This window comes from Pocillopora verrucosa, chromosome 1 (assembly GCF_036669915.1).
Source record: "Pocillopora verrucosa isolate sample1 chromosome 1, ASM3666991v2, whole genome shotgun sequence".
Taxonomy (NCBI): Eukaryota; Metazoa; Cnidaria; class Anthozoa; order Scleractinia; family Pocilloporidae; genus Pocillopora; species Pocillopora verrucosa.
In genome coordinates this window covers 31,066,860-31,088,707 of record NC_089312.1, presented here as the reverse complement: position 1 = coordinate 31,088,707, position 21,848 = coordinate 31,066,860, and the positions used below count along the sequence as shown (strand labels likewise).

The 21,848-nt window shown below is 37.3% G+C and overlaps 3 protein-coding genes and 2 non-coding genes across 7 annotated transcripts; 1 reads left to right on the top strand and 4 right to left on the bottom strand.

The window, feature by feature from the left end:
* Window positions 1-87: 87 nt before the first annotated feature.
* Window positions 88-7,655, top strand: LOC131768442 (CUE domain-containing protein 2-A). Of its 3 annotated transcripts, XR_010719087.1 has the most exons (10): window positions 88-243; window positions 375-446; window positions 1,172-1,303; window positions 1,744-1,826; window positions 2,144-2,399; window positions 2,872-3,061; window positions 3,930-4,006; window positions 4,356-4,416; window positions 5,835-7,058; window positions 7,336-7,655. XR_010719087.1 is itself a non-coding variant. In XM_059084178.2 (9 exons), the coding sequence occupies exons 2-9, from the start codon at window positions 379-381 to the stop codon at window positions 5,979-5,981; spliced, it is 1,014 nt and encodes a 337-aa protein (XP_058940161.2). In that variant the 5' UTR covers window positions 88-243; window positions 375-378; the 3' UTR covers window positions 5,982-7,131. The 3 variants fall into 3 exon arrangements, 2 of the variants coding, with proteins under 2 accessions (XP_058940161.2, XP_058940162.2); XM_059084178.2 differs by lacking the exon at window positions 7,336-7,655 and having other exon boundaries at window positions 5,835-7,131; XM_059084179.2 differs by lacking the exons at window positions 88-243; window positions 375-446; window positions 7,336-7,655 and having other exon boundaries at window positions 1,250-1,295; window positions 5,835-7,133.
* Window positions 7,237-8,289, bottom strand: LOC131768451 (neuropeptide FF receptor 2-like). Its single transcript, XM_059084190.2, has one exon. The coding sequence runs from the start codon at window positions 8,287-8,289 to the stop codon at window positions 7,306-7,308; it is 984 nt and encodes a 327-aa protein (XP_058940173.2). The 3' UTR covers window positions 7,237-7,305.
* A 4,295-nt stretch (window positions 8,290-12,584) lies between these two features.
* Window positions 12,585-12,656, bottom strand: Trnag-ucc (transfer RNA glycine (anticodon UCC)). The gene has a single exon. It is a non-coding gene; the product is annotated as a tRNA-Gly (tRNA).
* Window positions 12,657-13,866: 1,210 nt separating this feature from the next.
* LOC131768450 (basic phospholipase A2 homolog 1-like) lies at window positions 13,867-16,921 on the bottom strand. The gene is made up of 5 exons (XM_059084189.2): window positions 16,786-16,921; window positions 15,454-15,490; window positions 15,076-15,226; window positions 14,562-14,674; window positions 13,867-14,178 (listed from the first exon to the last, which is right to left on the bottom strand). The coding sequence occupies exons 1-5, from the start codon at window positions 16,852-16,854 to the stop codon at window positions 14,057-14,059; spliced, it is 492 nt and encodes a 163-aa protein (XP_058940172.2). The 5' UTR covers window positions 16,855-16,921; the 3' UTR covers window positions 13,867-14,056.
* Window positions 16,922-19,916: 2,995 nt separating this feature from the next.
* On the bottom strand, window positions 19,917-19,988 carry Trnag-ucc (transfer RNA glycine (anticodon UCC)). Its single transcript has one exon. It is a non-coding gene; the product is annotated as a tRNA-Gly (tRNA).
* Window positions 19,989-21,848: the final 1,860 nt, after the last annotated feature.

Here is a 21,848-nt window from a genome sequence, read left to right as displayed (position 1 = left end):
CAGACCGAGTCCCATTACTACCTGTTGTGATACGATAGGACACTACATGTGGCATATACAACATAATACAAACAAGTTTGCCTTGGCGGGATCTGTTGTTTTGAACCGTCAACGTCGTTTCTTGGTGCTGTGACACAGAAATCTCCCTGTAAATCAGCAATATTCTTGCCAAATTTTGGGTGCGATACATTTCTCACCTAGTGGCCCATTAGTGTAACTGAACACAAAAACAAACAACATACAGTAAGTTTATTTTTATCAAATTTTGCAGATCATTTGCACTTTTGTGATAGTTGTTTTTGTGTTTTTGTCTTCAGTCTAATGAATATAATAATTTTATTCTCTTCAATATTACGCCGCACTTTTATCTAAAGAATCATGGAGGAAACTATCAGAGAAGAACTGATTCAGTTTTTAAAGCAGAAAGTGCCAGCTGAAACCTTAAGGTATAATACAGTGAGTTGTGTTATACATACGATTTAATATTTATGCCAGATAAGTCTTAAGTAAATGAACTCTTCACCGTTTGACATGACCTGAATCCCAAATCTTAAGGCAGACTTGAAGTTGTGGTGCAGATATGTATAAGCTTCAAAAGTTTCAGTTTCCTCGCCTATCTATCTTTATTCTGAATTCTGTCAATATTATGAATTGGTTCGTGCAACTATTTTTGCTGATCAAGATATGAAGCATTCTGGAAAATTTTAGACCCAAGCAAGTGCAATAATTTTACCTTCATGAGTGCTTCAAAAACTTTCCAAGTGCCTCACATCTTAATCAATGCAGAGCTGACGCATGAACCAACTGCTTAAGAACATTGTTATCACAGTATTTTAAATGACATGCAAAGCAAAATTCCCTCTAGAGACCATGCAAAGGGAGAGGTGGGGGACAGCTTTATCCTCCCTTCCCACTGTTTTGCTCTGCTAAGTATGCCCCCTCCCCTTGTTGGTTGAAGCTAAGATATTGGTCTCCAGCCCTCCCCTTCCCCATCCAAAAATTTGCTCTACAGGCCCAGTAAATTTATATGTACATGTTATAAAAATGCACAATGGGAATATGAAGTATGCTTGGGGAATTGAATTTGTTTATGTATGCATGTGTGATTTTCTCTCTCTCAGTATGCCTCTCGTTTGTTGTCTTTTCTAAATTTTCTTTTTGTTTTTACTAGTTCTGTAGATGACATTGTTCTTGGTTATATTGTTAATGTCTTGGAACAACTTGGTGAAGATGATGAGTTTGATGTGGATGACTTCTCTGAAATAATGACTGCTTATATCCCAGAGTTTGATGAAGTCAATAGGTGCCTAGTTGTTATCTTGACTCACAAGTACTGAAATTAGAACCTGATTGACCAATTTTTTCTGGTTAATTTTAAATGTTACTCTTTGAATTAGTTACAAATCTCAGTAACAGATGAAATAACCTTGCTCATCTAGCAGTTTGTTAGGTCGGTTATCTCTCAGATTAAATTCAGTGCTAGATACAGGATCAGCAGACCTTTATGGTGGTTGTGACTGGATACATGTTCATTTCATTATGACTTGAGACATCCTTTTGTCAAATATATCCATTTAACCTAAAAAAGGTTTTATTGAGAATTAGGATGACAACTGATAGGAAATTAAGTGTAGGATTCTCTAAGACAATGGACTTTAACTTTCTGTCGGTTGTCAGCAAATTGAAAACAGAAAACATGCTGGTAGATGATTTATTGATAAGCTTTTAATCCTATGCATGTAGGGATGCTGTTCAAAGTTGGATGCTTGACTTAGCAGACAAGCTAGTCAAGAGTAGAACTGCAAGGAATACATGTAGTTTCTCAGGTAAATCAAGGTCTTCTAATACTTGATTGACTGTGTACCTGTGTTTTGAGTCAAGGCCTCTGACCACTAAATCCTTAGCATTCAACTTTTGGTGATACGGGTTAGGGCATGGGTAATACATGGATTAATTTTGCTGAAGGCAACTGCTTTTGTTGATATTTATGTGTGATTGCAAAGGCTGAGTTGAAACCCACACTGTGCCTTGCTAATGTTTGAACATGGTAAGAGTGAATTTATACAAAAAAGGTTAGTCCCTGAAGATCAACTAAGCACAGCTTTGGTTGTTGTGTGACAAACTCTTTTCAACCTTCTTTAAGATGCTTACACTGTGATGAGAGAAGACAAATGCAGCAGATCAGTGGCCAGTTTAGAGCCAAAGAGTGTTCAAAGTGGTGATATTGCTAAAGATCATCAAATAATAACTTCACTTAGACAGTTTAGTTCCTGTGAACAGGGTACAAACAGTTTTGCACTTGAGACAGGCAAGCTCTCACCCTTGTCAAAGAGTAATTGCAATCAGGACACCAAAGCTGAGCACTATATCAAACTCAAAGAAAGTGTAGACAATGCAAGGTAAATAAAATTTTCTGATAAAATTGTTTTATTAGATTCCTGTAATTTTACACCATGTAGCAAATACATGTATTGTGACCTAATTACTATGACACAGGTTAAATTCTCCTGATGAAATTTTACATACAATGCTTTCTAGTTGTTTTCATGTAGAAAATAACTTGATACAGTCAAGTAACTCACTTAATTTCATCTTATTTGAAAAACCCAAAGGGGAATGCATCTGAGATGTTACCACACAAAAGGCAGAACTGGATTAAAATTTAAAAGGAGTCCTGGTTATATTCTTTGTTGCTTAATGGTTGCTAAAAAAATTCAGAACTCAGAGACTTGCAGGACTCATACTGTTGCAAAATTGGATTTAAAATAACAGTCATTTTCATATTTCTGTACTTAAGTTCTAGATGAGGGTAAGCTTTCAGGGTATATAATCAGCCTTTATCACAAAGGTAAATCTTACTCTGATTAACAGCTTCAGGGAAGAAATTTTGATGCTAACAGAGGTTTTTCCAGAGGCGTGCTCTTTAGAAATACAAAACTGTCTGATGGTGGCAAATGGTGATGTTGAGTCTGCTGTCCAACTGATGCTAGTAAAGAAAGAAAACATTGATGAAGAATGGAAGGAGAATGTTCATCAAACTGTAGACCATGTTTCTCCAAAGGTGACCTTTTTGTTTGTTGGTTTCCCTAATTTGATTTTACAGGTCACAAATGAGTCAGCACTCAATACAGAATATGAATATTTTATATACATTGTAATGAAAATGGCTGCCAAAGAAAGTAGTTTATAGTTTTGATTCTCTCTAGTTTGTTACTTCTTACTCCAGTGGTTCAGCAAATTTATCAGTTACAGGTAGATAGATTCAATCTTGATCTTTATGAGAATTTCATCGTTAGGTGACTGTGCAACATACTTGTAAATGTACTGCGATGAAATCTGACAAACCAATTTTGCTTTACTAGAGTAGCAAAGAATATCTCTTCTTTTTGCTGAGATACATGTAACTAGTAAATGTAAGCTCTGTACGATAGAAAACCCTACATGTCAAACCTCATTCCAGCTGGTGCACAGTAAACAGGGGTACTGCTACCCCATCTATGAAATGCTAGTCCATCCAAGATCTCCTAACAGCATTTTGCTGGGACGGCCTAATAGCTTGTCATTACTGCTGAGTAACATTTCTTTTTTTGCTCAAGGATGTCACACAATGCTCCTCACTCTTTTGATTAAAAGTGAATGTCACTTTTTAAAATACCAAACTAGTAAACTACTGTGTTGCCTAGCGTTGTACTTTTACAAATACAAGAATGTTGAAAACATTCCACATACACATACAGTATATATCATAAACATGTAAAACTCATGTGGCTATGGATTTGACTAACTGTTAAAGTGTCCAGTCATTTATAAATAAGGTTCACATGCAACATACTCTTGTGGTGTGATGAACCATAGTCTTCCTTACGCAAAAGAACCAAATGAATATACCATGAACAGATGAAAAATTTGATGCAGTTTACCTTTTGTAGACACATCTTCCAACTGCAAAGAAGGAACAACTACATCAGGATGAACAGCAGGGTCTTAAGGAACAAATTATGGAAAAGTATGTTCAAATTTTTTCAGATGGCTTCCCCACCACCCCCTCCCCTCCCCCCCCCCACTCCCCTCTGTTCAATTCTTGTTAGAATTTACTTGTAAGTGGAGTGTTGCTTTTGCATTTATGTTTCCTTTTTGGATAAGGCAAGGCTCATGTGGGGATGACAAGGATTGAGAGCTGTTTTAAAACTTCATGAGGCTAATACCATTCTCTGATCATTGAACCCTCCCCAAGATGCACCATATAAGTGCATTATTTTTAATGATTCAATTTAGAAAATCTGGATTATTCACTACTGTTGTAATTAAAACTTTTAGTTTCAACTAGTTTAGAGCTTTTCTTTGTTTTTATGCAGATATGGGTATGTTGAAGTTAGCCAAGATGAGAAAACATATCAACCTATACTTCACAAACAGGTACAACAAGACTCTTTGAAACCCAGACAACATTATTTGATGTAATAATTAGGAGCCTGAAGTCCACTGACATCGAAGTTGTGCATCAATCACAGCCCTCTAAACCAACCAATCACAAGGGTAAACGGAGTAAGGGACTGGTCATTATTTATGTAGAAGGAGGAAGGGAGGGAGGGAAAAATCTGTTGGACAGATCAAAATTTTCATAAGTCCCCCCTCCCTCTTGGCCATGTAAGTAGCAAATTACCCCCTTCTTTATTCAAAATTATGATGACCCCCGCCCCTCCCCTTCCTCACCTCACATCTCCTCTTATATACCTAGTTTAATTAAAATTCATGTCACATACAACCATCAGATGGTTACTTTGCATGAAACCCACCTTCAGCTTGGGCAATGGACCACTCTTAAAATGTACCTCAAACTGCTGACCCTCCCTAATCTTCTTTATAAAAAGTTTAGCCCCCCCCCCCTTTTAGCCAATCTGAAAAAGCCTTGACCCCTCCCCCCTTCTTTTCCTTTCCCCCTGTTCATAATGAATGAGCGGTCTCTGAGTTTCACGAGAAATTGTGGTGCTGAGAGCGAATGACGAATGACTAAAGCCAGCTTTACATTATCATTACAATTGATAAAACCAAATTATCCAATCATACGTCAGTATTCTCCTTGATATGGTAGTGCATAAATCGCATTTGGAAGAAATGAAAATGAAAATAAAAAATGACATTTCGAGTGAAAGGTTCACCCAGTAGACTTTCCTATCGCCAAGCCTGTTAAGCTTCATTTGTGTCTTATAAATAACCAAGAAAAACCGTGTCTAGATAAAAGATCAATCACGAAATGAAAACACATCTAAGGTACTCAGATAGATTCAGAGCCAGATGTATATAATAATTAAGACAGACATGTACACGTCATTAGGGGTAAAATTAATATTTCGTGCAAACGGGTGAGAAGAATGGTGCCCTTTTTTTCTCTCTAGTTTCAGTCTGTCTTAATTACAGGTCAAAACTAATCAATCGCTTTTGTTTTTTAAATTCAACGAATTTCGACGGGTGAAAACAAAACGGGACTCTTGAGTGAGTGAATATACACTTATTATGTTTTTTTCTGTCCAAAAGAAAGCGTTTAGGTTAATGAAAACCTCGATTTTCGATTAAAGAAAGGTTTAAACTTCCGTCACGAGGTTAAGACAAATAAAAATAGTAATCTACGATTCACAGAAACCTCGTTAGCGAGCCAGGACATGGGGGCATTAGTGTAGACTAGTCGTCAATGAGTTAGAAAATCTGATATCTCTGGGAAGATTAAACGGACAACCTTTCATTTTTTGTAGCGATGTTGACGTGTCTAAGTAACAAAGGGCCATTGAATCACATCGATAGCTTTTTCAGCCTTTTTTTTGTCGGTATTGTGACAGGATGAAAAGAAACTGGTTCGATATCGAGACAATCAAGTCGTTAGCACAAAGGGTGAACGATTTTCTTTGGTGAAGCAAGAGGAGTCTGAGGAAATGAAGAAGACATATGTGAACATCAAACCGGTACGGAAATATCGATTCCACTGATGTTTCAAATTCTATACCGAACGTGGATGAACTGAACCCGCGCAGAAGATATTCAAGCCTTCAAGACATACGCCATGGCAGGAAACTTGTACGATGTGGAAAGGCGAACTCTATTGCAGTTTTTTCTACACCGATTTGACGACAAGTTTTTAAACGCCACAAAATTGAAAGCGATCTGGGACAGAGCGGAAGACGATCGCGCCTTATTCGTTATCAAGTGTTATAGATATGAGAAGGAATTGCTTTTGAGGGCAACTCATAGATAATAAATCATCTTACTTAATGAATTTAAGGCCATTACAGGCTTTATAATTTAAAGCTTTCTCCCTCGCCAAGACGAAATACAATTTTATTTCTGTTTACCTAAAGAAAACGCCTTAAGCGACATAAGTCATGTTAAATTTGGACGTAGATCGATGTAAATATCTCTTTATTGATTTTTCTATTTTTAATCGTTTTGTTTGAACATCTTTATCACTTTTCGTGTTTGCCTCATGTAACGTGTCGTAACACAATTCACAACGTCTTTTCCACCGTGCGTAGGTTTCAAGATTGTCATATTTTTCAATTCAAGTAATTGATTTTTTTATTTCAGGATCGTAAAGTTCTTGACAGCTTTTGACAATGTTGTGTTTGCTTTTTCGGTGCAATCCAAATGTATACAGCTGCACTTTCTAAACAGATTCTACTTCGTCATGTTGGCATTTGTCATTTCTAAGCAATGATTCGAATTTTGACGCATTTTTAACAATATAAGATTTTATTTCCTCTTGTTTATACGGTCAGCATAATTAAAATCTGAATTACGTGATAAGCTTTCTATCTTGTGCATACAGTAGCAACTGAAAAGGATAGTTTGAAAGACAGGTATTGACCCGTTCATCGAAAAATTACATTCTCGTTTTTATGCAGATCTCGTTGAGTGTACATTCATTATGGTGAAAGACAGCTACCTTGATAAAACACCCACCACATTTCAAAACCTTACTTTAAAAGCGCACTTAAGCTGTATTTTAATATCTCGCTGATAATTAAATACATCAACCAGGCATCTGCCTTTCTATATTTGAGATAAAGGTCAGTAAATTCTATTAAGTAAAACTTAATCTTTATTCGTTTTGATATTAGTGTAAGAGGAACTGAATTTCTTTTTTTTTTCTTTTTTTCTTTTTTTTTAAATTAGTTTTTCAGTGCTAATTCAAAATTCGAGACTTCGTCCTATTAACCTTACCAGCTGTTCTTTGTTTTAAAATTCGGTCAATAAACGAGACACCCTTGCATTATCTTTTATTTTGTTGAGATCTTGTGAGGCTTTTCCCATGCATTAACTAGAGATCTGTGAAATATTTATTAGCGCCACTGACTGCAAGTTTAATGTGGAAGGAGTTGTTACAGCGCTTGGGGCAGGAAATTCACTCGTGTTATTCCGTGAAAGATGCTGTTCCCTCCGCGACCGCTGCGGCACTTTGTTCAAATGAAAAAGTTTCCTAAATACAGACTTAAAGTCTGGCTTCATGAATGAATACAGTAAAGGATTTACAATAGAGCCAAAGGCTAGCGTGAATGGCGAGAGTAGGGCAACGTGCTTGGGCAATAGCTGCGGCTTCCCGAGTGCGTAGACCAAAGTAGTCCATATAATTGGCAACCAGCTCAAAACAAACATTACGGCTATTACAACGAACACTTTAGTAACCTTTGCCTCCGAGGACACCCTCCTTGCTCTTAAATCTGCTCTGGGACATGCCTTTACGGAATTGACCAGTTTTCTCTCTCTCGTTACAATTTTACGAACTTGGCGGGAAATTCGCACGTAGCTGATAAAGATGCAGACATAAGGTATCGCAATACCCAGAAGGAGAATACAAATCTGATAAATTCTCAGAGCCAAGCCTGCTACATCGCTGTCAGTCCAAGAGAGTGGAAGAACTGCGCAGACTACAGCCATGATCCAACAAAATGCCACGATTGGGAAAAAAGACTTGACGATAGTGTTCGCGTAATTGAAGGGCCTCATACAAGCGACGTATCGGTCGAAAGTTACAGCGCTCAAATTTGCCACACTTCCAACCAAAGCTGTGGTGTACAAGATATTTAGGGTCACTGCTTCTTTTACTGATAGGGCGTACTGAAGAAATAGTGTGACCCCTACCAAGATATCAGACACCGCCAATGAAACGATAAATCCATTGGTGTATGTCCTTAAATTTTTGTTGATACACACCAGAAAGCAAACTACGCCATTAGTGAACATAACAAGGACTGCCAAAATGCTTAAAGGTATCTTTACCTCTGCAGAGACCATTTTCATATGCTACCCACGAAGACCTTCTCAAACTCAAGTCTTGATTACTTCTAACACGTTAATCAACAACTTGTTTCATGCAAAGATTTATCACCTGAAAAGGATATAAAATTTACATCAGCTGGGCTCCGCAAATGAAAGCAAAAAACCGTCGCGAACAAGGAAGGCGAGGAAATAGTATTCAACCGGCTCACCGGCCAGACTCACCGGCAGAGTTGTATTAAGTTTTCATCTTTTCCCTACCACCAGCGGCAAAAACGGAGTTATTTTGAAAGAGCATTATCCAATATTGTAGATAAGTTTCTCTTAGCGCGCTGCGCACGTAAGCCTTACAGTAACCAATGAAACACGATTTTTCTTGGAAATATATGCACGGGCTTTAGGCAGGATTTACTGTGATGGAAAGTTAGAGTTAACAGTTGCCTCGTTTATTCTTTTTTTCTAATATAAGATTTTGATTGTCCCAAAGAAGCAAATGGAATTTCTAAATTTGTTTAAAAAAATTGAATATGTAAATCGCGTTGCTCAAAAGATTTAAGAATAATGTTATCTGCAGCTGGTTAAGGGAAGAAAACAGGACTTGTTATCTACATTGAGGTTTTTGGAACCTTTAAATCTCGACAACTTTTTTCCGTTTTATTCGAAGAGGAATTCTCAAAGTCAAGGACACGGTCGAGAGATATGAATCACTATTGCAGAGCATTTTGCAGCTGTGTTTTTGTTCATTTGGTTAGTGCAAACAGCTTACCTTTTCAGGAGAAAATAAAAGAGCCAAGTCACGTTGGTTTCACGCCCATGTATTTATGTCGCGTTCAAGACAATGAAGAGTTATATTTTCTCCTGTTTCGTAGATTTGCTGATGCAATAACATAATTACTTCCATTAAGTGCTATAAAATGCATGCACTTCGAAATGTAATAAATTTCAATGTCTTCCATTGGTGGACGAGGGCGGTTTGTGGCTTGGAACCGAATGGTAAAGCATAAATCTTTGTTTTCGTTAAAAATGTGCTGACTTCCCAAACTACTCTCATCTAATCCCTGCATGATAGTGTTCCAATGCCTCAAAGGTGTTGGCACTGTCTTTTAAGTGCACCAAATGATTACAAAAGGGATTGCCTCCAAGCAAACATAACTTTCTTTTTTTGATTACGTTCTGTCGGAAGTTAGTCAATTGAATTAAGTAACTCAGAAAGAAGGGGAATTTCAAGGTCGTTCGTCTACGGTAGAATGAAATTAATTGAAGAACTCTGTATTTTTAAGAAATGCTTCAAAATTGGCTTATAGACTGAATCTGTTCTTTTTTTATCCAAATCTCCTGAGGGCCCTGTCACCAGTCGTCGGTGCTATCAAAGAAAAATGACTTTATGTCCCTCTTTCTGGTTCTCGTGTCGTCTTCGGTCGCCAGAAAGAGCCGAATGAAGCTTTCATTGGCTTCATTTTGATGAAAAGTATTTTGGTTCTATTTTTATCCCATCCTCATCATAATTTCTGAGATAGAAGACCGCTGGAAGAGAGCCAAACACATTTCCAGAAGAATTTAAATTGCGAGTTTTTTTTATCGCAATGATTGCTGTGTTTTGTTATAGTCCCTGTCAACCAATGGTCGGTGAGTTCACTTCACTTTTATCTGAGAAAGCGTCGTAAACTAACAGTTTTAGACTTCAAACATTTGCCAAGCAAACAGCTAAAAGCCTCAATAAGGAGATTTTCAGCATCTGTTCAAGCGAAGTGTCGCCACGCAGGAGGAGTAAATGAATACGATATTGTTGGGATAGTCTAAATTTAACCATAATGTGATTATTCTTCCATTAAAATGCGATTTTTTGGATCACAATAAATCTAATTCTGGAAGGGGCAAAAATTTTCAATAACCATCACCAAAAAGGAAATTTTACCTTTTATAGACTCAATAATTCATCACAAAATGAATTGCAACTTGAACACCAAGAGTGTTTGTTTTGACTCGGAGTTCCGCACTCAGGTGATCACCTGCCATTGTAAGCCTGGGTATTGGTGATAAAGTACTTTTTCTAGGTAAATATACCACAATCTTGCAGTTTTTGAGCGCCATAAACTCACCCGGAATTTTGGAGAAAATAATAATATTTTAAAAAAGTGGTCACTCGCCACACGACTCTTGATTTACAAGTATTTGAGATTGTTCTTTCAATACCCCAAGTGGGTGAAGGACGACATAAAACCCGTGAAAGCTGGTCTATTGCATTTATGACTTGACAGAAAAAAACGTTTGTTGCAGGAAGACAATAGATGTTCTCCTAATTTCATAATTATTACCGAGTCACGAAAGTCTCGAGAGGTCGTGAGAAACCAGTGAAAGCACCCACTTAAAATGAACAACAGTGCTGAGGCAGAATGAAGAACCGGTGAGAAGAACAAGAGCTTCATTAACAAGAAGGCACCAGGAAACATGCGCTCCAAACATAGTTATTTTGTAGGGTAAAGTAACTGAGATGTATTTCAGATCCCCTTGTATTCAGTTTCGTGCAGTAATACAACTAACAATTAATAGCATTCTTTATCCTACTGAAGTGATAACAAGCGACGACAAAAATCATCTCTACCAACACCGTGAGCTCCCAGGAGAGCAGCAAGTTAAGAAACTGAATCCACCAAGTAGGTATTATTCCCTCATCATTTCCTTCGGTTGCCGTCACTTTGAGAACAAATCAGAAACCTTGCAGTGCACGCATGACTTCTCAAATAGAATTACAAAACAGAAAACACCAGAAAGTAAACTACTACAAAACAGCCATGTTGTGAGCCCAATTCTGTTACGTCACAGGTAAGCTTTGGCTAGGTTCCTAAGGGATATTCAAGCTAGAAGCTTTCGTAATCGAAGTTTTGAGGTTACTTTTTCTTACAAAACGCAATCAGTTTGACTATCCCTTTGTGAGCGAGGACAATCATAATCATTTGGCCCCTACAATATATCTCTCGTTTGAAATGTAACAATAAATGTTACACAGACCTTCAATAAAGTTAGTGTTTTGGTACTGAATGAACAGACGTGTATTGAAGGTCACCCTTGTCGAAAAAAATTAAAAGAGAGTAATTCAGTGCTTAATTCCCGAATTGCCCTTAGATCGCCGAAAACTGGGGTTATAAAAAAATGGTATGTGCTAAGGAATGAGGCCTCTATGGAAGATTCATTTCTTAACCTGATACACTCTTGGGGAGTTTATATTTCTTTCATAGTTGCACTTGCTTTGTGGATAATTTCATGGACAGTTTCATAGAGAGCGAGTTCTGTTTTCATGAAAATCAGACTTACACAACGGCTGCATCGAGTAAAAGTGAGGGAGCTTCTTTCAGGTTTGTGAATTCAATATCGGCTTAGGTTTTGTAAGTTTGCCCTTCGCAATATGAGGTAATATCCGTCATTCTTGACCGAATAATTTTACCTTGATGGAACCTCTTAAGCTTATCCAACTAATATTTCGAGGTTTTCCTCCTATTCAATGGAAAATTTCCATAATCCCCGCTTAAAAATACTTAGAATATTGGTAGCTTTCGTTTGTTTTAAAGTTGCGTTGACATCTACCTGAATCGAGAGTGACACGACAGTAACAAAGGTCGTTATTGCAAGAAGTGACCTCATTTTTGTCCTGTCACTGAAGAAAGGGCCGATATTGTCAGTAAACACTGCTGGAGCCGCTTAAAGCTATTGTTTGGTATTCTAGAGTGAAATAACTCTGTCACTGAATGAATCGACTATTTAAACGATATTTTAGGAACAGCTTTCATTGTTAGCCAATTAAAAACGTTTACAAACAACTGTAGACGATATTTGGTCAGGATAAGAATTGAATCGTCTTTTGGGTGTACTCCTTGCTCAAGCTGCGAAGAAATAGCCTAATGTGAGCAATAATTTAGGTCAACTTTTATATATGACAAGAATATGAATAAGAGAGAGTTTTTTTTACAAAAAATGAGCAGCTGTAAAATCATATAATATAAAGTGTTTCCACGAATTTCTCACAGCACGAAAACAAGGCGTGGGTTTGCAGGCATCACAAACGCCTTGTGGTGTAACATGCATTTTTCGGCAATGTTTAAAAAATGCAGAAGGCTTCTACAGTCTTGGCCATACTCTCTCGGATCCAAATCGAAGCGATCCGAATTTTATATTTTTCTGCAGAAGGCCGAGATTTTCTTTGTTTGTTGTGGAGCAGATGAAGATCACTGTATAAAAAATAGGGAGAGAGAAACACTGGAAGTTAAAAATGTATTTATAATAGCGATACCTGTTTTCCGCTCATTAAGTATTGAAAGAAAAAGTGCGTCGGCCGGGAATCGAACCCGGGTCAACTGCTTGGAAGGCAGCTATGCTCACCACTATACCACCGACGCTATTCATGAAGGTAATTTAAATCCTCATAATAGATGACCATCAACTTTGTCCACGTACCAGTTTACGTAGCAGGTAAATAAACAAACACCTGCAATGAAGATCCAAAGGCCGAAGTTGAACTATGAAATGGAATGGACGGAACTCCAATGGAGCGGTGAAAACGTTCAAAATAAAGTGGCGTTAAAAATCGAGGAGGTATTGAAACGAATCGAAAGAGGAAAATCCAAATGTAATAAGTGTTGATCAGCCGGTAGGATATAGAATTCTTTGATATTGCTTTCACAGCATCAGCATAAGGGAAAGAACATTCTAAAAGCAGCCTGTTTCATGTTCATTCATCCAAGGATGAACATAGGCGTTGCACAACTCGTGTTACATTTTACAGTGGCAAGCGCTATATACCTGGAGAACCAAATATTACCTAGAAATTCATGCTATAAGGACAAAATGACTGCGTCGACCGGGAATCGAGCCTGGGTTAGTTGGTTGTGAGGCAGCTATGCTCACCACTATACGGAAAGAAAGAGTAATTGAGAAAAAGGGCACTTCTTGGTATAAACGTTTTGATTTATTGTACTTCATCAATTTCAAAGCAAAGACGATTCTGGGTTTCCCTGGGATCCAGATTCCTAATCCAAGGAAATACTACAGTGGTTAGTGTAGCCTCACTTTTCTCTGCAATTTAGAGATAATATGAATTCATGGGTATAAGTAAGCAACTAAAAATAGCACGAGTAACGGTTGGTAATAACGATATTAAATTTATGAAATTATGATTTGGTAGCTCCGCAAATTTACTTAAAAAAAAAAAAGCAAACATTGTTTTGCAGGTAGTATAAGCACTGCATTGCATGCAAATGGTAAAAATGAAAATAACTGGGGAATATCCAGGGTTCTTTTTACAGAAGTGTTCCGTAAAAAGGAAGTGTTTGGCGTCTCTATTGGGGGAGTCTCTGCACCAAACTTTGTCAAGAGCCCCGTTTTAAATAAGGTCACTGAGAGGAAGGGGAGTAGTTTTGGTCGTGTTAATGTAATATCACTCTAAGCAGGGATTGCCATCTTCTGCCTCTTTTTCGACTAAATGCATTATGAGTCGGGAAAGGTTGCACTTTTCCCTTGTACACTGTTCGTCATACAAGAATCTGATGTCAAGTCCCTCTCACATAAAAAGTTAGACTTCGTTTGTATTTCTCCACGATTTTTATTAAACAGAAGAAGGTCACCTTCAACAAAAAAACTAATAGATCAAAGAACAATAAATCAGGTTAATTCCAGAATCTTCCTCAGGTCGCCGAAAACTGGGTTCACAGGGAAAATGGAATGTGATTAGGAATGAGGATTCTATGGAAGATTTTTATTTCTTAACTTGATACTTTCTTGTTGAGTTTAACGTCGTCTCTTAGTTACATTTGCTCTGTGGATAATTTTCATACTGAGGATCAATCTTATTTCTTGCAAAGCACTTCACTGCGTCACTGTCACACCGACAGATAGCAAGCTGGCACTTGTCATTTGAAGGGGCTGCAAGATCCACACACAAAAAAAGAACCAAAATAAGTACAATGCTTTCGTCTACACCAGAATCAGGCGTATCCTTATGTCATCTGAAGTAAAAGTGTTACGATGTCTAAGCTGTGAAGTTTGGTTTTCCCTCATTCACAGGGTACATTAAATTTTTACTTCGAACAGACAGAAATAATTTTAAGTGGTAGAATTCGTCCGCGTCCCAATTTATACTACACTCTTATTCAAAATATAAAAAGGGAGAAGCATTGGCGCAAAGATTTAGAATAAATGCTGTGACAGTTACACTCATAATCAAGTCGCTGGAATACATTCATTAAACAATCTGGTTAATTATTTAACATGACCATCGTAAAACTCCTTTTAAAAGTTCCTCATACCACATTCAGCGCATCCTTCTCTCTTGTAAACTTTTGTGTAGATGTTCCAGGGAAAAGTACACAGCTTGTCACGGTTTATCCGCCTGTAACATGCATCATGTGTTTGACAACACCTGAAATAAGTTAAACAGTTTCAGCGTGACTCTTCAATCGTGGTTATTATTCACGAGTGAATCGTGCTCTTCTCTCGATATAAAACATTGTAGATGGTAGTGATGAGATAAAACGAGGGCGGAAAAGGGGATGGGAAGGTGAAGAACTGAGGTGGAATCGATATGAATGATTTGGAGGAGGAAGAGGAGACGACGGAGTAAAACCAAGCAAGCTCTTACTCTTATAGGTAGTTCGACCGCTTGAAGTAACCGGCATAGTTCCACAGTCGGTCGCTCAATGGCTAAGATGCAAAATCAAACCAAGGATCACAATTTAATTGGATTTAAATTTATCGCTCCGTTGTAAAAAAATAATAAATGTACTCTCCTCCTACAGTATACGAGCATTTTAGGGTCCTTACCTATCAAGACCATCCACTGGGGTCCCCTCCCCTCCAAGTCCACAATAACATCCGTAATGATTGTACTTTAACGGGTCGTTAGAGGTCGCGCAATCAATCATCTTGTAGAACTGAATTAAGTTTCTACGAGACCTGGCATGATTGTGATCATCTGTAATGGATGTGATAAGTTTGTCGCACTGAGCAAGTGCAATACATGAACACTTCATTATATGAATAATACAAAAAGTCCCACATACTGTATCTACGCATTATGAATTTCGAATTAAGCATACAGATTTTTTGAAATGTTACATTTTTATCATATGGTTATATTCAACACCGAAATTACTTGACCATGCATCGAGTAAGATAATCGTATAGTTTTTTAATTGATACCGTGTATCCGATGTTGAGAACCATCATCCGCGGAATTCTGCAAAACAAAACAAAAGAAAATATTCAGAACAGGGATGATTTTAGAGAACTAGTCATCAACAGCTTAATCTTCCAAGTATGACAATGATCGTTGCACGTTTAGATGAAATTTATTTCGATGAAAATTGAGATAAATGTATTGAGGATAAAGTGATGTAGCTGAAAATTTGTTCAGGCCTTGTCGCAGATTTCATTCATTTAAATGCGAGACAGGAAAGACACAAGCCACAATCTTTTAAGATTGATTGATATGAGAGCTTCTCTATTAAGTTCAGTGTCTGAATCAACATGCTTGCTTTTCTAGTTTTAGTTTGGGTCCAAATTCAAATTAATCTCTGTTTAAGAAAACTTCGGCATCTGAACCAGGCTCAATTTTCCTTAAATACGCTTTGGAATCAGACGACTTATAACAAACAAGCGGACGAGCATACAAGACGACTGCATAATAAACAAGTGTAGAAGATCAAGAAATGTCCCCAGGCATAATTAACCAGAATTCTCGAATCAAGCTCAAAGTTATTCCGTCTTATTAACTTCATTAGGGAGTTTAAGAAAACTACGACAGCAAAGGGAACGTCACTTAACAAAGGTTTCATAAGCAGAGCAGTTGCTTTCCACGTGCGTTATAAATCTTTGTAAATTTCTCTGCGTCCTCTGCAAAACAACAACGTGAAATGACCAAACTTCGCGTTGTCTGGAGAACGTGAACGGCGACGGCTAATTTTTTACATTTCTATTTTTAATTTAGCGCTGTGTTACATATTCAGTTTTGAGATACTTTTAACGGTGGGAAACAAGCTAAATGACTTTAGAGTATCGCGTTCAAGTTAATTTTTTAACCAACTTTGTCCACGGCGCCGCCGTCGTCGTTCCTTAAACTCCCTGTTTCAAAAACGAGTTAGATCACTCTGTTTTTTCATTCTTGTGTAACATGTGGAGAAAAAAATATCTTAAAATCGTCGGTTTTTACTGAAAATGGCTTTTTGATCATACGGTGTTATTCGTGCCAAAGATCCGAAGTAGATTTTCCAAAAGGGTAGGAAGAAAATTTGCCAGTTAGTATCAAGCCTCTTTGAGGTTTGTGGACTCAAAGTAGCCGAAGTTTTGCAAGTTCGCGCTTCACAATCTGAGCTATTCTTTACCATCCCCGCATATTTTTACCTTTTTGGTACTTTTCCAGTCCTACCAGGCCAATATTTAAGGTTTCCTCTTGCTCAATGGAAATCTCCAAGAACCCTGCGTTTAAAATATTCGTATTTCCCGTTACTTAAAAAAAGGTGCCTGAATAACTACCTGATTTGGGAGTGACATAACACCTTCAAAAACTGCAATGAAAGCGATCATAAAAAGAATTGACCTCATTTCTGTCCTGTTTCTCGAGAAGGGGTCGATACTGTTACTGCTCAAAGCTAAAGCCCTTCAAAAGCTATGCTTGGTATCCGAAATTTCGGCGACTTTATTTTTGTACGAATCAAATACTTAAACGATATTCTCCTGTAAGATTTCATCGTTAGCCAATAAAAAAAGTTTATCGATATAAGTTTTGACGTCAGTTGGTCAGGATAAGAGCTGAATTTACTTCTTTAAAACGTCTTTTGGGTGCGCTGCTTGCTCAGGCTGCCAAGAAATTTACTTAAAGGATCAAACATTTAACCCAGCTTTGATATATGACAAGAATGTGGATGAAACTTCGTTTGTTGCAGCTGCACTTTAATGAGAAATTAACAACTGTAAAAATCACAGGACCCTAAGGCGAGGCACGGGCTGTTTTCAGACAAGAGAAACGCTTTGTGGTGTAATATGATTAATGTGCCTTTAAAAATGTAAAAAAAAAAAAAGCCTGCTTTTCATTCATACTAACTCAGATCCAATTTGAAGCAATTTGAGTTTTTTTATCCTGAACAAACACAAATTGTGTTTGCTTTAGCTAGATCCCAACTTAAAGCGCGAAATTGCTTTCGAAAATGCCCAAATTAATCTCCACAAATGCGCACTCAGGGAAAGAGGAGTAAACCCGATAGAGTTTTCCTTTGTGTTACTATGGAGCAAATCGAGTTCGCTGTCTAAAAGTAAAGAACGGGAAACAGACGATGGTAAAAATGTCCTGCATTTAATGATAAAAAAATTTCCGTTCATCGAGCAAGGAAGAACTGAAACCTCTCCAGAATGAAATGTAGAATCGTTTGAATAGCTGAACAAATGTAAGAATCGTAAAAGAGAGGAGACGCAGGAGTAAATGATACGCACTTGAGCTGCAATGACCGACGAACCAGAATAACTTTAACAGCTACAGAACTTAAACATTTAATCATTGAGAAAACTTTGTTTCTGTGCCATATTGACACAACATTAACTTGACTTTATGTCGTTTTTTTTTTTTTTTTATTCCGTTTCTGTTTCTTTTCTAAGTTATAGTCCGAATCGGAAGCGAGAAAATTTCCATTTGCATTCACTTTATATTTCTCTCTCCTGGGTACAACTTATTTTGTCTGATGGTTCCATGGTGTATGGTTAGCACTCTGGACTCTGAATCCAGCGATCCGAGTTCAAGTCTCGGTGGACCTTACCTTTTACATCTTAATCAGCAATAACAGAGTTGAACAAAGTAGAGTGGACGGTAAAATCTGGCAGCTGCATATGTTCTCATAAAAGGATTTCGTACAGTAGGAGAAGTCAGGAATTTTCTTTTTGTTCCAATGAAATGAAACGAATTCGACAATTTTGAAAACGTCAGCTTCTATAATGCCAGGGTATCGAATAAGGTTTCCAGTCATTCAACGCAGTCTTTTTCATTTCCTTAAGATATAAAAGCTTAGAGAAAACTACTTTGTTTCATTTTCTATTTCTTTATTTATTTGTTATTGATGCCACAATTGAATACACAAAGAAAGTAGACTCCATGTTACCGTGCGCCTGTTTAGTAACAGATTTAACTTGAACTTTAATACAAATTCCAAATTATTTCATTGATCAAGTCAATTCGATCAATTTGGGGACAATGTAAAACAGAATACAAGATTCTTTAAAATAAGCCGCCTTAAATATTTACTTAGTTAAAAAAGTCAGTGTCTACGACTATTTACAAAAGATAGAAAAATTAATCTAAACTAATAACAGGAATAAGATAATTACGATAAAAAATTGGCACTGAATTTATCATAGAAATAATGAAACAATTTCTTGCGATATACTAGCTCGGTGTTAGAATCCCTTATGTTGAGAAGTAGTTCGTTCCATGGGCGATAAATCTGAGTAAAAAATGAATTCTTCAAAGTTTCTGTTCGACTTAAAGGGGACATCGAGTGTTTAATAATCAAAATTTCTCAGGGGCTCGTTACAAGAGCGAAATGATACAAAGTCAAAAATATCTAAATCATGTATATTCTTAAGACATTTAAGGAGGCTCTATGTTTTGCTAAAGAATTTTTGTTTTCGCTTTTCAAGGTCACTAAAAGCCATAAAAAGGCGATGAGCAAGGTTCGGACTATTGTTTGCTGTTGTAAATATTATCAAAATGATTTTCGTTATTAAGCTAAGGCTCCACGGAAGGAGGCGCTCGCCAGCGATAATTTGGCTTTTCCTTTGATTTTCTTCAATTTGTTTGAGTGAAATCTCTCAAAATTTTCACAATTTTTAACATTTGTCCTGCCGATCATTTAAAGCCGAAAAAAAAGAGGATATTGCAAAAGCAGTTTCCTCGCTTTGTGCAATTTTGTGTTTTCTTCCACTATCTCAAATTTGGTCTTACGAATTTTTTTCTGTCAACAGGCACTAAGAAGGGCACAAATATGTTTAACAGTCCAGCAAATCTTAGGAAATTCCACCGAAGGAAACGCGATAAATCATGCTCGAAAGATCCCTATTTTCTTTATCGCAAAACATCACGTAATGGAAAAGAACTTGGTCAAGATCTATATCTCAACGTGCGTAAACTTTCGAATCTCTCGCCTTTTGACAATCTTCTTACGGTGTTTTCTTTCCGGTTGACCTCTTTATCAGGCGTAGAAGTCCTATGAATATTACAGGTGATGTTGCTGAAAAAACCCTAGATTCCATCACATAAAAACTGCATCTTGTTAAACTGTTTTAACACACCTTTTCAGATAACAATCGCGCGATCACATCGAGCTGCCATGTTTGATTTGTATGTTGGCATTTTTAAAGCTCCGTCATGTTCGCACCCAGATCTCGCGTGGTAAAAAACGTTCGAAATTCAGTGGTGTTGAATATCGACGAGGCATTGAGAGCGAATCAAAATGGAAAAATCAAAATGGAAAAATCAAAATATAACAACTCTTGGTCAGCCGGTATGATTCCTGAAATGATAGAACATCTCATTAAGGAAAATAACATAACAATGGCAAACCAAAGTTAAATAAAAATTGTTCACAGATGTTTGTATTAAGGAAAAAAACTGTGATAACTGCGTCGGCCGGGAATCGAACCCGGGTCAACTGCTTGGAAGGCAGCTATGCTCACCACTATACCACCGACGCGGCTACAGGATGTAGCTAAATAAGAAACGTTTGTGATGTTGTCATCGTGAAGACGCAAATCCCGAGTTTGAAATATGAAATCGTCGTTGAGCGGAACGGTGAAAACGTTCGAAATTCTGTGGCGTTGAATATCGACGAGGCATTGACAACATATTTTCTTTAACTGTGAAGCCTCGTAGGACGGGCTGCCAACTGCTCTGAGTTTGGGGCATGGTTCTTACCAAGATTTCCTGTCATGTTTTTTCCCCAAAGGGGTTTCTTCTGGCAGGTTTTTTCTGGCCTCCGTATAACCGTAGTAATGTCCATGTAAGCGGCTACTCATTTCTGTTAATCCCGACTTGGTGAAGTTTGCATGTTAGTAATGTATACCTATTTTTGAATGTGTAAGGAGTTGACTGCATATCAGGATTGTATATAACCGTAGTAATGTCCTTGTAGGCGGTTGCCCATCTCTGTTAATCCCGACTTGGTGAAGTTTGCATGGTAGTAATGTATACCTATTTTTGAATATGTAAGGAGTTGACTGTGTATCAGGATTGTATATAACCGTAGTAATGTCCTTGTAGGCGGTTGCCCATCTCTGTTAATCCCGACTCGGTGAAGTTTGCATGTTAGTAATGTATAACTATTTTTGAATGTGTAAGGAATTGACTGTATATTAGGATTTTATATGGTATATCAGTTGCGAATGTATGTATGTACGCATGCCTTGGGCTATGTCTGCCTCGGGTTGGTTCTCGGCAGGCTTCCCCAGATAAACTTATTTGGTGTACGCTACCGTCTTATTTGTTGTGTATTGGGGACTAAATTAACTGAGAAAAAAGGTACTTCTTTGTGTACTGATTTGAGCTTTTGTGCCTCATAACATTCTTGTCAATCAAAGAGGATTGTGCAGTTCCCTGGGCTCCAGATTGCTAATCCACGGTAACATTACGGTGAATAGTAAAGGAAATGCTCTTCATGAACTTCACTTTATTCTGATATTTGGTAATAATATGAGGAATAACATCCTCTGCCTGACCTTCGACTAAATACGAGTCGGGATAAGCTGTCCTTTTTCCTTGTACAATGTACGTCTTACTAGAATGTGATCTTAACATCCCTTTTACATACAAAATTAGAGTTAAGTCAGACTCAGTTTTGTGTTTTCCCTCGATTTTAATTGTCATTACAGGCTCTCATACAATTTTGTGTGTAATATGTCAAGCTAAATCATAAGAAGTTTGTTCCTTTTTCTTTCTCTTTCTCTCGATTCTTAACTGTTGTTGCTGGTTTATTTTCAATTCTGTGCGTCAGCAGTGTTCGGATGGATAGTTATAATGCTCTTCATTCCATTGCGACTCGGCCGACCTTATCCTTTTACATCTTAATCAGCAATAACAGAGTTGAACAAAGTAGAGTGGACGGTAAAACCTGGCAGCTGCATATGTTCTTATAAAAGGATTTCGTACAGTAAGAGAAGTCAGGAATTTTCTTTTTGTTCCAGTGAAATGAAACGAATTCGACGATTTTGAAAAACGTCAGCTTCTATAATGCCAGGGTATCAAATAAGGTTTCCAGTCATTCAACGCAGTCTTTTTCATTTCCTTAAGATATAAAAGCTTAGAGAAAACTACTTTGTTTCATTTTCTATTTCTTTATTTATTTGTTATTGATGCCACAATTGAATACACAAAGAAAGTAGACTCCATGTTACCGTGCGCCTGTTTAGTAACAGATTTAACTTGAACTTTAATACAAATTCCAAATTATTTCATTGATCGAGTCAATTCGATCAATTTGGGGACAATGTAAAACAGAATACAAGATTCTTTAAAATAAGCCGCCTTAAATATTTACTTAGTTAAAAAAGTCAGTGTC

What these genes read in the sequence shown, in the direction of transcription:
- LOC131768442 (XM_059084178.2), top strand. Translation starts at nt 379, where the DNA reads ATGGAGGAAACTATCAGAGAAGAACTGATTCAGTTTTTAAAGCAGAAA. An exon ending in GTGCCAGCTGAAACCTTAAG is followed by an intron (nt 447 to 1,171) that starts GTATAATACAGT and finishes TGTTTTTACTAG; the next exon opens with TTCTGTAGATGACATTGTTC. An exon ending in GAGTTTGATGAAGTCAATAG is followed by an intron (nt 1,304 to 1,743) that starts GTGCCTAGTTGT and finishes CTATGCATGTAG; the next exon opens with GGATGCTGTTCAAAGTTGGA.
- LOC131768451 (XM_059084190.2), bottom strand. Translation starts at nt 8,289, where the DNA reads ATGAAAATGGTCTCTGCAGAGGTAAAGATACCTTTAAGCATTTTGGCA.
- LOC131768450 (XM_059084189.2), bottom strand. Translation starts at nt 16,854, where the DNA reads ATGAGGTCAATTCTTTTTATGATCGCTTTCATTGCAGTTTTTGAAGGT. An exon ending in TTATGTCACTCCCAAATCAG is followed by an intron (nt 15,491 to 16,785) that starts GTAGTTATTCAG and finishes TTTGTTTTGCAG; the next exon opens with AATTCCGCGGATGATGGTTC. An exon ending in AGAAGGATGCGCTGAATGTG is followed by an intron (nt 14,179 to 14,561) that starts GTATGAGGAACT and finishes TGGATCTTGCAG; the next exon opens with CCCCTTCAAATGACAAGTGC.